The sequence below is a fragment of the Electrona antarctica genome (genome assembly GCF_951216825.1).
Source record: "Electrona antarctica genome assembly, chromosome: 1".
Taxonomy (NCBI): domain Eukaryota; kingdom Metazoa; phylum Chordata; class Actinopteri; order Myctophiformes; family Myctophidae; genus Electrona; species Electrona antarctica.
In genome coordinates, this window is record NC_136806.1 from 16,697,446 (window position 1) to 16,712,107 (window position 14,662).

The 14,662-nt window shown below is 42.7% G+C and overlaps 1 protein-coding gene across 2 annotated transcripts; it reads left to right on the top strand.

The window, feature by feature from the left end:
* The first annotated feature begins 1,505 nt into the window (after positions 1-1,505).
* On the top strand, positions 1,506-14,400 carry LOC306920402 (ADP-ribosylation factor-like protein 3). Of its 2 annotated transcripts, none has more exons than XM_079497144.1 (7): positions 1,506-1,625; positions 5,786-5,932; positions 10,725-10,841; positions 11,471-11,521; positions 11,975-12,105; positions 13,343-13,397; positions 13,972-14,400. In XM_079497144.1, exons 1-7 carry the CDS (start codon positions 1,608-1,610, stop codon positions 14,017-14,019), a joined length of 567 nt encoding a protein of 188 aa, XP_079353270.1. In that variant the 5' UTR covers positions 1,506-1,607; the 3' UTR covers positions 14,020-14,400. The 2 variants fall into 2 exon arrangements, with proteins under 2 accessions (XP_079353270.1, XP_079353271.1); XM_079497145.1 differs by having other exon boundaries at positions 5,789-5,932.
* The last annotated feature ends 262 nt before the right edge of the window (positions 14,401-14,662 follow it).

Consider the following 14,662-nt stretch of genomic DNA (forward strand, 5'->3'; position numbering starts at 1 on the left):
CCGCAGGCCCGTCTAGAAATTTGAAATTTGAATGGCCAGGTATAAGTCAAAAGGGAGACATCAAAGAGGAAGGATGGATGGGGAAGGATCAACATATGGAATGTCAGAATGTTCTGAAATATATATGGAATATATATGGAAATCTAAGGGTTTGAGGTCAGATGTAGAGTTGCTGGCCAATATTGATGACATCAGGGATCTCCATACTGTATATGGGCTTAACTGTGACAGCAGGTCGCATTTACTATGACATCAGGGTCTCCACATCTCCATCCCTGATGATGTCACATGATGTCACGAGACCTGGGCACCATACCGGTATATGGTGCCCGACACACTATGTATAACAGGGGGTTCCCAACCTTTTTATACCAAGTACCACCACAGAAAATATCTGGCTCCAAAGTAAGTACCACCATAATAACTGATGTTATTAGGACAATGTAATTTATTTTTGAATTGTTTTCTTTTTGTTCTATTTTCGCTGCTGCTCTGACAAAACTCTGTCTAATCATAATCATATTTCTAATCATCTAATCATAATCATATTTCTAATGTGATTAATCCGTCCTCAAATCTTCTATTAACACCTACAGTAGGTGTGCTGTCATGTTCGTTTTGTGCGTGCGTGCGCACACGTGCGTGCGTGTGTGCGTGCGCGCGCGTGCATGTGTAGAGGTCAGCCAGAGTTCCACCTGCAGGGAGATGGTGTAAGAAGCTGTTTCCAGATCTGAGTCACTCGATCGAGTGGCGTAACTTTGCTGCCAGATTACTATACTGCGTCCATATCCATATGCACTGCCCAAGGCTGAGGGAGATGTTTTAATCTAGGAATAAAACAAGAGTGAAAATAATCCCTCTGCTCACAGGAGCACGCATGATGCTCACAACATGTTCAGTTTACTCATGATGACAAAAAGGCCTCCGTTCCCCTACACAGGCTTGATGCTCAGCCATATGGTGAGTTGTCTGGACTGGACTGTGCTTTTTCTGTGTGTGTGTGTGTGTGTGTGTGTGTGTGTGTGTGTGTGTGTGTGTGTGTGTGTGTGTGTGTGTGTGTCTGTGTGTCTGTGTGTCTGTGTGTGTGTGTGTGTGTGTGTGTGTGTGTGTGTGTGTGTGTGTGTGTGTGTGTGTGTGTCTGTGTGTGTGTGTGTGTGTGTGTGTGTGTGTGTGTGTGTGTGTGTGTGTGTGTGTGTGTGTGTTTCTTAGCAGGTGGCTAAGGGATAATCCAGCTAAAGCTCCAGTGCAAAGTGAGGATGGAGCGATGGAGGGATGGGCAGGGAGGGAGAGGAGGGAGGGCTGAGTTGATAATTCTGGCCTCCTAATCCTGTCCATTCCACCCTCCCCCCCTCATCCTGCTTGCTTGCGAACTCTAACCCAGCCGACATTCATATTACATTTACATGCGCGCACACACACACACAAACATACATACATTACAGAGGCAGCCACACAGACAAACAGACGCACGTGCAACGGCAGACTGACCCGCGTTGGGAGGAAGACGAGGACGAGAAGGCCACACCGGTGCCTTTTGCGTCCCCCTGCAAACCTGTTAGCTTCACCTGAGAATGTAGCTTCAGCCGCTTAGAGAAACACACGGCATCATGGCAGAAGCTCAAAGGGTATGTTAGCCTCTCTCTGCTTTCATTCTTTCATTTATTATGCTTCATTATGCTTCAATGTGCTGTTGTTTTTTTGAGGGGCACTAGCCCCTCCTATATCCAGCTTTTGGTGTGTGTGCACCTACTATGTCCTACACAAACATTAAATTCCCTTTGACAATGATTGGACAATTTTACTTCATAGCGTCTGAGCAAATATGACATAATGTAGTGTCTATATTATGGCATGATGATAAGAGCGCCCCTCACTTCACACGGGTGTGATTTTTGATCAACACATGCACTTACAGATGTGCCATTTGAGAACTTTTCACATGTCATGGCATATTGGCAAGACGTCAGTGGATTGTCAGTAATTGTCTCATTGTCAGTGAGAAAGGAGGGCATCTGGTGTTGTCCTGTAAATGCTATTCAGATTCTTGTTTACAATGAAAAGAAGTGTCGAAAAGGGGCACTTGTTTTCAATAATAAAAGAGAAGAATTAGCAAGGCTAAACAGTGAAAAGAACCTTGGGAAAACAATTATTATATTTCCAGAAAAAATGCAGAAAAGGTACAGGAAAACCTGAACTGTAGGAATCTGTATACATTTATAGGGTACAGTTGTCTCTGAGGGCCTTTCAAACACCAACGCATGTGTTGTCCTATAATCCATTGAGACCTGGAACGCATCCATGTCACGTTAGCGTTTAACCACATTAACCATTAACCCATTTTGGGGCGGGAACCCCTTTTGGTGTTTTAAACATTGTTATAATTTAGCTATTGAAAAATAGCAGATCTACAAGCTCATAGCGCGCCACCGAGTGGCGCGCTATGAACTTGTAGGTCTGCTATTTTTGAAAAATCGTTAAAATGTGCCTCAAATCTTTCCGAAAATTGTCATGATTTAGAAAACTTTTTTTTTTAATTTCGACGTCAGGCCTGAATGGGATAATTGGTTGACATTTGGTTACGGACCTTACGGTGTCTGTTTTGTAGGTTGTGCTTTCAGGATGTACCTTCCTTACCGCATGAATCAGTCATTATACAAATGGCGCCAAACTGGTTACGTTCTCGATCAAGAGACGAGATGAAGTGTGCCAGAGATGTAGTGTAGTAGACGTCTACGAAGTCATTTAGAACTATATAAGACAAAGGTCAGATGAAGTGTGCCAGAGATGTAGTGTAGTAGACGTCTACGAAGTCATTTAGAACTATATAAGACAGAGATGTAGTGTAGTAGACGTCTACGAAGTCATGTAGAACTATATAAGACAGAGATGTAGTGTAGTAGACGTCTACGAAGTAATTTAGAACTATATAAGACAGAGATGTAGTGTAGTAGACGTCTACGAAGTCATGTAGAACTATATAAGACAGAGATGTAGTGTAGTAGACGTCTACGAAGTCATGTAGAACTATATAAGACAAAGGTCAGAGCCAGGTCAGATGTAGTGTAGTAGACGTCTACGAAGTCATGTAGAACTATATAAGACAAAGGTCAGAGCCAGGTTAAGAGTTCTGCAAAGCTTGAGTCACATTGGTTGTGTCTGAACTCTGCAATACTTCTCATATTCACTACTAGACTAGAGGATATAATATATAGGCTATATAGGGTATAGTAATTATCACTATACATTCTGACAGCACTACAAAATGGCAAACATATAGTGGACTATGTGCACAAGCAGGGAGGGAATACGTTAGTACGACATAGCAATAGTCCGACATGCGTTGCCGGTTAAGACTCACCCATAGCTCCGACATGCGTTGCCGCCGGTTAAGACACATACTGTAGCCCAGGCGGTGGCGTAACCGTCTGGGCACCCGACTGGTAATCCAGTCGCAGTGTGCCGCGGGTTCGACTCCCGAGCCCGACACGGCCTTTACTGCATGTCTTCCCCCATCTCTCTCCCGTTTCCTGTCAGCCTACTGTCTGTCCCTTCAAAAACCAATAAAAGGCGTAAGCCGCAAAAAATATCTTAAAAAAAAAGAAGAAAAAAAAAGACACATACTGTACATGGCTGGTTAAGACTCACCCGTGGCTCCGACATACGTTGCCGGTTAAGACACATACGTGGCCGGTTAACACTCAGACTCGGTCGGGCTATTGCGTGACCAAAGATATGCACGCCATATGCACAGTGACCCCAGCAACTCCAAATATATACAGTAGTGAATGAGTAGCGAGTGATTGACTGATTGAACACTTTATTACCCAGACATGTAAACAGCACGTGGTACGGCTAAAAGAATAACACAAAAAAATGTCCTGGGGGGATTTTTTCCATTGTGTGTGATTTGGAACACGTGCCATCTGTTGCTCTGTCGACCTTTTGGGCATATGATTGTCATAGAAAGATAACCATGTGAACCATGGAGGGAAAGATGGCCGTTAGTTAGTTACAGTACTTCCTGGTTCCTTCAGAAGGTACACTGACTTTGCAAGAACGAAATAAGCAGTCTAATAAAAGCACGTAAATGTATACATAAACGAAATGACTTTACCGATGCCATTGGAAATATAATAATACTATAAATGTTAATTCTTAATTATCACCATCTTTCCATTGGAAAATGCAAATAACCATGCATACAGTAGCATGGGTGTCAGTAAACATATTCCCATTACTCAAAGCAGACAACCAGTAGGCTATCAATCAATGGTATACGACATTTGACTTTCTCTTCGTAAATGAAAGGCTGTGTCTTGGAGTTCCAACAAGAGAAGGGATTCTCTCAGAGAATCCAGTTCATTCACATAATAAGTACTGTCAGTGGTGCATGTCGTTCCTTCCACTGAGTTGTCTTCAGAGTTCCTGCCTCTGCACGCGGCCCCTTTTCCACCAAAAGAACCTTGGTTCTAGAACCGGTTCCGTTCTAGGTTATTGGAACCTTTGGTGCTTTCGTGGAACCGGCAGCCATTTTTGGTTTCCAGTTCAAAAGCAACTTTTAGGGTTCCTGAACCAATTCATCCATCCATCCATCCATCTTCAACCGCTTATCCGTAGCCGGGTCGCGGGGGCAACAGCTCCACCAGACTTCCCTCTCCAGAGCAACATTAGTGACTTCCTCCTGGGGGATTCCGAGACGTTTCCAAGGCCAGTGAGTCAATGTATTTCCTCCAACTGCGCCTTGGTCTGCCCCGGGGTCTCCTCCCAGTGGGACGTGCGTCGAGGACCTCGACGAACCAGATGCCCGAACCACCTCAGCTGACTCCTTTCCAGGAGCAGCGGTTCTACTCCGAACCAATTCATGTTCAGTGGAAACACTCTGAACTGGTTCAATATTATGGTTCAGTGGAAACACTCTGAACTGGTTCAATATTAGGGTTCAGTGGAAACACTCTGAACTGGTTCAATATTAGGGTTCAGTGGAAACACTCTGAACTGGTTCAATATTAGGGTTCAGTGGAAACACTCTGAACTGGTTCAATATTAGGGTTCAGTGGAAACACTCTGAACTGGTTCAATATTAGGGTTCAGTGGAAAGACTCTGAACTGGTTCAATATTAGGGTTCAGTGGAAACACTCTGAACTGGTTCAATATTAGGCGACAAAAAAAAAGAATTGAACCGGTTCAACCCTGGTGGAAACAGAGTCTCCGAGAGTCAACAAAAGAGAACTCAACTGTTATTTGTGTATTTGTTTAATTTGATTGGACTGTTCGATTTTATAATGTTAGTTTTTGTTCATTTTTTTTACTTACATTTTTTGTTGTAGCCTGTATTGTATGAATCTCTCAAGAACAGATTCCAGCACTGCGCTTTCAAAGGAAAAGAGGGTGCATGTCAGGCGCGGCTTTTCCTTTTGTTTTGCTGAATTGTCCACATATTGGTATTGTGTAAGCTTTGTTTTGCTGAATTGTCCACATATTGGTATTGTGTAAGCTTTGTTTTGCTGAATTGTCCACATATTGGTATTGTGTAAGCTTTGTTTTGCTGAATTGTCCACATATTGGTATTGTGTAAGCTTTGTTTTGCTGAATTGTCCACATATTGGTATTGTGTAAGCTTTGTTCGGCAGGACCCCGGGAAGACTAGAGGCTCTTTCAAGTGTCTCTAATGGGGATGGTTTAACATACTGTAAACATAAACTCCTATTTGTTTCCTCTAGCAGGGTTTACAGGGTTTACAGGGTTAACATACTGTAAACATAAACTCCTATTTGTTTCCTCTAGCAGGGTTTGCTGTCAGTCATTGAGAAACTGAAGGGGGCCACAGAGAAGGAGTTGAGGATAGTTCTGCTGGGTTTGGACAATGCCGGCAAAACAACACTGCTGAAGAGCCTTGCCTCTGAAGAGATTGACACAATCACACCCACACAGGTGAGGGGAAGCTATATGCAACACACACACACGCACGCACGCACGCACGCACGCACACACGCACGCACGCACGCACGCACGCACGCACGCACGCACGCACACAGTCACACACACACACACACACACACACACACACACACACACACACACACACACACACACACACACACACACACACACACACACACACACACACACACATTTTAACATTTTTTTTATGTCCACACAGAGGAATTTGCATAGAAGGACATAAATAGTTCAGGTGCAGCAAAGTTACATCCACAAAATCAAGGAATATGTTGCGATACAACATGAATGTCATGTCATCACCCAGCATTCCATGGGCACAAGTACTGTAGGCATCCTAAGTTCGAAACCCCCGGCCACCAACAACCAGTCCGCGGGTATGTCTCAGGCTGGACCACCAGAGGAAACAATTTCCCAGTCCACTGCTGCATTGCCACCCGGTGTCATATCGTTCCCGGTAGTGTGGCTAATCCCGCATGGGCCCAAAATCCACCCACTCTCTTCCCAGTAGCTGCTCGTGGGAAGGTCCACCAAGCAGCAGTTGGTATACTCCATCAGTGAGCAGTGCCTTGTTGTATGCAAGCTTGCGATGGTGTTGAAGCACACTGTCCACAGAGGTTGCAAATGCATCTTAAATCTGCACCCACTACATTAACGATGGTAGTTACAACGGAGCAGTTTAATGTCATGCTCAGGACACGGACACACACACACACACACACACACACACACACACACACACACACACACACACACACACACACACACACACACACACACACACACACACACACACACACACACACACACACACACACACACACACACACACACACACACACACACACACACACACACACACACACACACACTTTCATTCTACAGTATATGACCTCCTGGTGTATAGTACGGTATGTTAACTATATTGCTAGGTACTATCACATAATAGGCTATGCATCCTGTTGCGGCATATGCTACTATACATATTAAGCCTTCATTATGTCGGAGGAACAGGTGCATATCTCATGAGCTCTCGTTAAAAGAATGAAGTCACGTGACGTGACACTCTTTCTTTGGGCTGTGAAACGACATGTTAAAGAATGTCTCATTAGGAGGAGATAGACTACAATAGCATCTGGATACTCTGCTGCATATACTCTGAGAATAGAACACATCTCTTATGGAACCAATGTATCATCATCACACATCAGGTTGTAGGTTACCATGCAGGCACGTGGTAAATGGTAAATGGTAAATGGTGCATTTATATAGCGCCTTTATCCAAGGCGCTTTACATACATTCACCCATTCACACACACATTCATACACCGATTGCGGCGGAAGCCATGCAAGGTACCAACCAGCACATCGGGAGCAATTTGGGGTTCAGTGTCTTGTCCAAGGACACTTCGACATGTAGACAGGAGGAGCCGGGATTCGAACCACCGACCCATGGATCATTGGATGATGCTCTACCTCCTGAGCCACAGTCGCCCCGTGCCCACGTGCACACATACAGTATAGACATCAAAGGGGGCTTGAGCCTCTGCTCTTTGAGCGGTCTGTAAAAAACGGCCCTCTCCAGAGATCATGCATTCACGGTGAATCAAATGCAACTGCCCCCCTTTCCTTTCCTTTCCTTTCCTTTCCATTCCATTCCATTAATTTCCTTTCCTTTCCATGCCATACAAGGCAGCATTCAGGAGAACTCTCGCTGCCGAACTTTCCTGAACTTAAACGCACTTTTACATTGAAAGAATCTGTCCTCTGTGTAGAAATCCAAGTTTTATACACCTCATTTCCAGTAGCTAAACAGTGTGGCCCGAAAATAGCTGATCTACAAGCTCTCAATGCGTCACAGAGTGACACGTTAGAGCTTGTAGATCCGCTATTTATTGCAAAAAAAAAATCCCTTTTAGGGAATTTCAGCCCCTGTCTTTCTAACATTCTCTGCACGTCCCTGTTATATAAATATGAAATCCATCAACGTTACTCGCAGACATAATCTGTAAGGTCCAGGCGTGGAAGAGGTACTCTGACTTTTTACTCAAGTAAAAGTATAGTGATACCACAAGTAATAGTCCTCTATACTATAAGAATAGAGGATCAGAGGTATATAGAAATCTACTTAAAGTTCCAAAGTAAAAGTAAGTCAAAGCAAATTGGTCGAACTATTTTGAAACTATAGCAGAAGTGTTTAACTTGTGTTGTGCACAATAATACTACAGTATAGATATTCCTCTCTGCCTCAGAGATGTATAGTGGAGTAGAAGTACGTAGTAGTTTTGTATTAAGTATTGACATTTTTAAATACTCCAGTAAAGTTAAAAACCTACCTCAAACTTGTACTTGTACTTGTACCCATTCTGTACAGGAACCCCTTTTGGTGTTTTAAGCATTATGTTACTTTAGCTATTGAAAAATAGCAGAAGAGTGCCGCGCTATGAGCTTGTAGGTCTGCTATTTTTGAAAAAATCGTGAAAATGCGGCACAAATCTTTGAATATATATTCTTTCAGAGCGAACGTTTTTAACTCAAATCTTTGCTTCTGGGGGGTTCCTGGAACAACATATTTTCAGATGGGGGTCGGAGGCCAATTACATATAATTTTTGGGGTCCTTGACCACTGATATAGAAATATAGGTATTTCAGAAAACTGTCAGGATTTAGAAGACATTTTCAGGTCTAAATGGGTTAAGTACAGTACTTTCTAGTTTGTACAGTACTGTGTTACTTTCCACCGCTGGGTAAAGTCCCATGGGAGTGCATGTGAAGTGAAGGCTCATCAGTGTCACACACATTTCACACATGTACACGTTCGGTGGGTTCATGATCTCTTGAGTCTTTATCCTCAGCTGGTCTTCAGGGTAATGTGTTGCTGCACAACAACCATGTAATGTAATTAAGCTAAATGTTATGGAAGCAGCAGCTGTGGCTTTACCCCTGAGCACAGCACTTCCAGTGTAAAACTCAATTTATGGTATGTTTCTTAAAGATGGAGTGCCACTATTTTCCATTATTGCCATTATTTTAATATAAGGAGGAAGAACTCTTTCCAAAAAGTGTACAGTATTTGTTAAAATCATGCTTTTATGTGGACACGCCCACCAGTTCATTAAGTATGCCTGGTTTGCCTGGTGGGTGGTGATGGGTGGTGATCCACCTGAACTGAAGCCGCACCCACAGCTGTAGTTGTATGATAAAGGGGGAGGGGTTAGGGGAGGGGCTGATAGTGTGATGTCACTATATTACTGTTTATTTCATTGGCCCGTTTGACTGTCAAGGGTTCAGCCTCCAGGAAGAAACCCTAAATACAAAGTTATTACACCATTGCACATAAAAATGACTCCAGGGTGTCTAATGAAGTACTGTCACCTCATAGACACATGAAAAACTGGAAAAATACAAAAATTGTGGCACTCCATCTTTAATTACCATGCACTCGTCATATTTATAACAGCGTCGCTTGACAAAAAGTTATTTTGACAAGCGACATCCTATCGCTATGGAGCAGACACTAGGCTATAAATGAAGCCTAAGTTACTTCAGTGGGATCGCAGGCAACTTACTAGTATTTCCAATTTTCTGTACTTCTACTCCACTATACTGTACATCTCAGAGGAAAATATTGTACTTAAAGCCCAAACCACACCAATGATTCGTCATGCAACTGCTTGCAACCATTATCCCCAAAGGCAGTTGCAAGCAGTTGCATTGGTGTGGTTGACCTTAAAACTGGGCTTACTGTCTGCAATTATATGAAACGTTTAGTTACTAGTCACTTTGTAGATTTTGATTATAATTAGAAAACACGCTAACCACTTCAGCCCTATATATTTCTGCCGTTTGAAAATAGCAGATCTACAAGCTCTATACATTTTTAACTTGTGAAACGGGGCATTCTGCACATTGAGTACTTTTACTTTTGGTACTTTAAGTATATTTTGACACCAATACTTTTGTACACTCAAGTACATTTTTAATTCTGGACTTTTACTTGTAACAGAGTATTTCAACATTTCAGTATTGATAATTTTACTAAGGTAAAAAATGTGCATACGTTTTCCACCACTGGTGGATCACATGGCATTATTATCTGGCATTATTGGGATCACAATTCATTTCAGACATTCTTTATTTTGTGGCCTTCTAAAGGCCTATTCATAGTTGAGTTTTCGGTGAAGTGGTCACCTCTTAAAACTCAACTATGAATAGGCCTTTAGAAGGCCACAAAATAATGAATCTAGATCAAACGGGGACATTTCCTCTCTTGGGCCTCGATCACTCACACGGTCGCAACAGATTGCTGTATGCTTGTTGTATACAAAGGGTGTGACACAGCTTGCCCCAATGCATTTCCAATGGGAGTAACATGGTTTGACACAACATTTGTGTGTTATGAGGGGGAGGGGCGCAGTCGAATCACAGCCGAAAGCCATACAACAGCTTGTAGTCCAAAATGTGGACTACAAACCATGTGACTTCCATTGGAAATGCATTGGGGCAGCCATGACATTCACAACATTCATACAACAAGCATGCATCAATGTTTTAAAGGTCTGAGTGAGGCCCTATTCATAGTTGAGTTTTCCGTGAAGTGGTCACCTCTTAAAACTCAACTATGAATAGGCCTTAATTCTAGATCAAACGGGGACATTTCCTCTCTTGAGAAGCAGCCATGTGTGACGTAACAAACTTCTGAAAAGGACACTGACTGATAATGCAGTAACATTGCTGTGTGTCTTTGACCTTTGACCTCATGCAGGGCTTTAACATAAAGTGTGTGGCGTCTCACGGCATGAAACTAAACGTGTGGGACATCGGGGGACAACGGATGATCCGATCCTTCTGGAAGAAGTACCTAGAAAACACAGACCTGTTGGTGAGTGGCTCTTCACACACAATTCCGTTTCTTTGATTGTATTGAAGCTGCAGTTTCAGCGTTCAGTGTCGTCGAGATACAGTACAACATAATACAACATTTTCAAGCAATATATTGTCATAAATCAGTGCTATTGAACACCCTTTACGTCTGTGTTTTGGTTACAAACATTTTGAAAGTATTTTACAAAGTGCTTCGGTAAAACCACTTAACTCCATTGGACCCTCAAACTGTCTGCTAAAACAGCTAACTCCACCACCACTCACCACTTTTAGAGTTAGGTGGTTTCTTCCCAACAGCAGAGATATATATTTTTTGCATCATTATTTCCTTTGTGTGTGTGTGTGTGTGTGTGTGTGTGTGTGTGTGTGTGTGTGTGTGTGTGTGTGTGTGTGTGTGTGTGTGTGTGTGTGTGTGTGTGTGTGTGTGTGTGTGTGTGTGTGTGTGTGTGTGTGTGTGTGTCAGACTGCCACAACAGCTCTGTTCGCTTCCCGCGTTTACGCGTCTTACTTATTAGTATAAAGCCCTGCATGGGGGACCCCGGACAACTGGTTAATAATAAACTGGACAAGTGGTTAATAAACTCTTCTGTGAATCTCATTGATTTGATGTATGATTCTCTCTTTCAGATCTATGTTATAGATAGTGCAGACAAAAAGCGATTTGAGGAGACAGGATTGGTAAGCATGAAGTACAATTTAACCCATTTTGGGTGGGAACCCCTTTTGGTGTTTTAAGCATTATGTTATACTTTAGCTGTTGAAAAATAGCAGATCTACAAGCTAAGACTTGTAGATCTGCTATTTTTGAAAAATGTGGCGTAAATCTTTTAACTCAAATCTTTGCTTCTGGGGAGGTCCCTGGAACAACATATTTTCAGATGGGGGTCGGCGGCCAATTACATATAATCTTGGGGGTTCTTGACATGAAATAGTTTGAGAACCTGACATAGAAACATGGGTTTTTCAGAAAACTGTCAGGATTTAGACGATAAAACTTTAACACCTCACAAAAATGTGAACATAATTTGTGCGTGTGTGTGTGTGTGTGTGTGTGTGCGTGCGTGCGTGCGTGCGTGCGTGCGTGCGTGCGTGCGTGCGTGCGTGCGTGCGTGCGTGCGTGCGTGTGCGCAGGAACTTTCCGAGCTGTGCGACGATGAGAACCTGAAGAATGTTCCGGTGCTGGTCTTTGCCAACAAACAGGACCTGGTCACAGCATCGCCGGCCAGTGAGATCGCTGAAGGACTCAACCTGCACACATACAGGTGTGTATATATACTATGGGGTTGTCACAATTACATATAATCGTCTAATTGCGATTAATTGAGATAATCGCAATTTTTGTAGGCCTGACCTCGTTTAGTTGAGGTCAGGTCAACTTATCGATCGAAGGAGTGAAACCACCTGACTCCAAAATGTTAATTTTTCAGGAAAAGAAATTAAAACGTATATTTTGAAAACAAAACAACACTGCCTCATCAAAGTTGGCGCTTTGACTTTATATATTGTCAATTACCTTCAGGGCCGGATCTACCATATGGGCACTTTGGGCACGTGCCCAGGGGCCCTTGGGCACCAGGGGCCCCTAAAAAGAAAATTTCCCTGCTAATCCGAATGAAATAAATGGTGTCTAAAAAGATTAGTGTTTTATTGTTGGTGAGAAGGGCAGCTGAAAAGTGCAAAATTGTGTGTAAAGCAGCAACAATGCGCTAGATTGGCTGTCACTCTGGGGGGGGGGGGTAGGCGACCGGAAATAGGCCAATATAACGGCATAAAACTGCCCCAGAACGGCTCCAAAACAGCAAAAATGTTGCGCGCGCGTGAAGGGGGGCCCTTCGAGCTTCAGTGCCCAGGGGCCCTCAGAGGTGTTAATCCGGCCCTGATTACCTTACATGAGAGGGGGAGAGGTGGTGGAGTTAGCTGTTTTAGCAGACAGTTTGAGGGTCCAATGGAGTTAAGAGGTTTTGTCTGAAGCGCTCTTTACTACTTTTCATTGGTTCAATATTTTTGAGGGGCCCCTCCTATGCCCATCTTTCCGAGTTTGTGTAAACACAAGTGAGGATGCAAATTGTGACTGGCCAGAATGAGATGAGATGATGATGATGTACGATGATAAGAGTGTTCCTCACTTCACACAGGTGTGATTTTTTTTGTAACCTACACACAGACATAAAGGCAGTATTATGCGTGTCTTAAGTACCAGGTCTTATTACTTAACTTAAGACCTGGAGGCGTGGTCAATGCTGTTTGGCCACTCAGAATAGCCAAATGGCATTGATCACGCCTCCAGGTCTTAAGTTAAGTCATAAGACCTGGTACTTAAGACACGCATAATACTGCCCAAAGAGTGTTCAATAGGACTCATTTATGCAACAACAACAACAAATCGAAAACCTCAAAAATGGAGTTAGGTGGTTTCCTCCCGACAGCAACGATATGTTGGTTACTCGTACAGGCCTTATTTGAATTGACATAGCCTATAATAACAACGTGCACACACAGGGACCGCAAGTGGCAGATTCAGGCCTGCTCTGCTGTGTCCGGGGAAGGAGTTCAGGTAAGATCCACCTCTACTACCATCAAAACCAACCCAATACAACTGATTCCAAGATGTCAACAATGTAAACATTATTCTCACCAGCAATTTTCTTGCTTTTCATATTTAACCGTATGCTATCTTAAAATTAGGGATGTCCCGATAATGATTCCGTTTGCGATCCGATCCCGATACCACAATTTCTGTGTTAGCCGATACCGATACCAGAGAATAATATTTATAATAATACAAAAAGAAAAAAGATCTTATTTTGAAGTCCACCGACTGGGAATAGTGTTTATAGATATCTAGCTATATATCTCGTGTTGTGTTTCTAGCAGACTCCTCAATCAAATGTGCACTTGCAGTTTGGGCAACTCCAAAGCAAACTCCACATGCCCCAACATTTTATTTACCTGCTAGTTTCAACCCCTGTGTCGGATCTGTGGTTAGAGTGGCATATTTGCCGATACCGATAAAATATCGGGACATCTCTACTTAAAATACAAATAAATCCCATCTGTGAAACCTAATTTTGAAATATTAAGGATTTTATCTGTTGGACAAGATCTCTCTCTCTCTCCCTCCCTCGTAGGATGGCATGAACTGGATTTGCAACAATATCATAAGTAAGAAGAAATAAACCAATATCCCAACTACATCCAAAAGAAGACATTACTCTGGTTTTTGACACAGCCTGGTTGTGAAGTCGGAACGGCCGCGAGGCAGAATTATCAAGCAATTGATCACCACCTTCAGTATAAACATTGACTGCAACAGTGGGAGATGAACAATTTGTTCTTACTTACAAGATCTGCAAATTATAGCTACCGTTTATCTTCAGGAGTCCTCCATGTCCTGGGGTTGCATGCTCTACCGGGGAATATGTGGGCGTTCTTACTTTTACAACAGCAGTGTGTAGCTCTGTGTTGATCTGTTGGTGTTATATAGTTATGTTTTTGTTTTATCAAAGATAGTATGTGTGTGTTCTGAGATTTTTTGACATTAAAACAATTAGATCTTGTTGCTCTTGTGGTGTTTTCATGATCTGTTTCAGGGGTTTTCAAACCCTTTTTCAGGTCCGTAATGTATATTCTGCATTTGAGCCACGGCGGACCACCATTTGATTCGATTTTGTTAAGATTTTGTCCACAATTCCATATTGGTGTGGTACCATTAGGAGAGATAACAGGCAAACGTTGGTCAAAATAACAATGTCTATACATTATCTAATTGTGTACACTTCTTGTATATTAATAAGTAATGCATATGTTTAACAATAATTT

Excerpts from the sequence above, each read along its gene's own strand:
- LOC306920402 (XM_079497144.1), top strand. Across the intron at positions 11,522-11,974 it reads GATTTGAGGAGACAGGATTG|GAACTTTCCGAGCTGTGCGA; the intron begins GTAAGCATGAAG and ends GCGTGTGCGCAG. Across the intron at positions 13,398-13,971 it reads TGTCCGGGGAAGGAGTTCAG|GATGGCATGAACTGGATTTG; the intron begins GTAAGATCCACC and ends CCTCCCTCGTAG.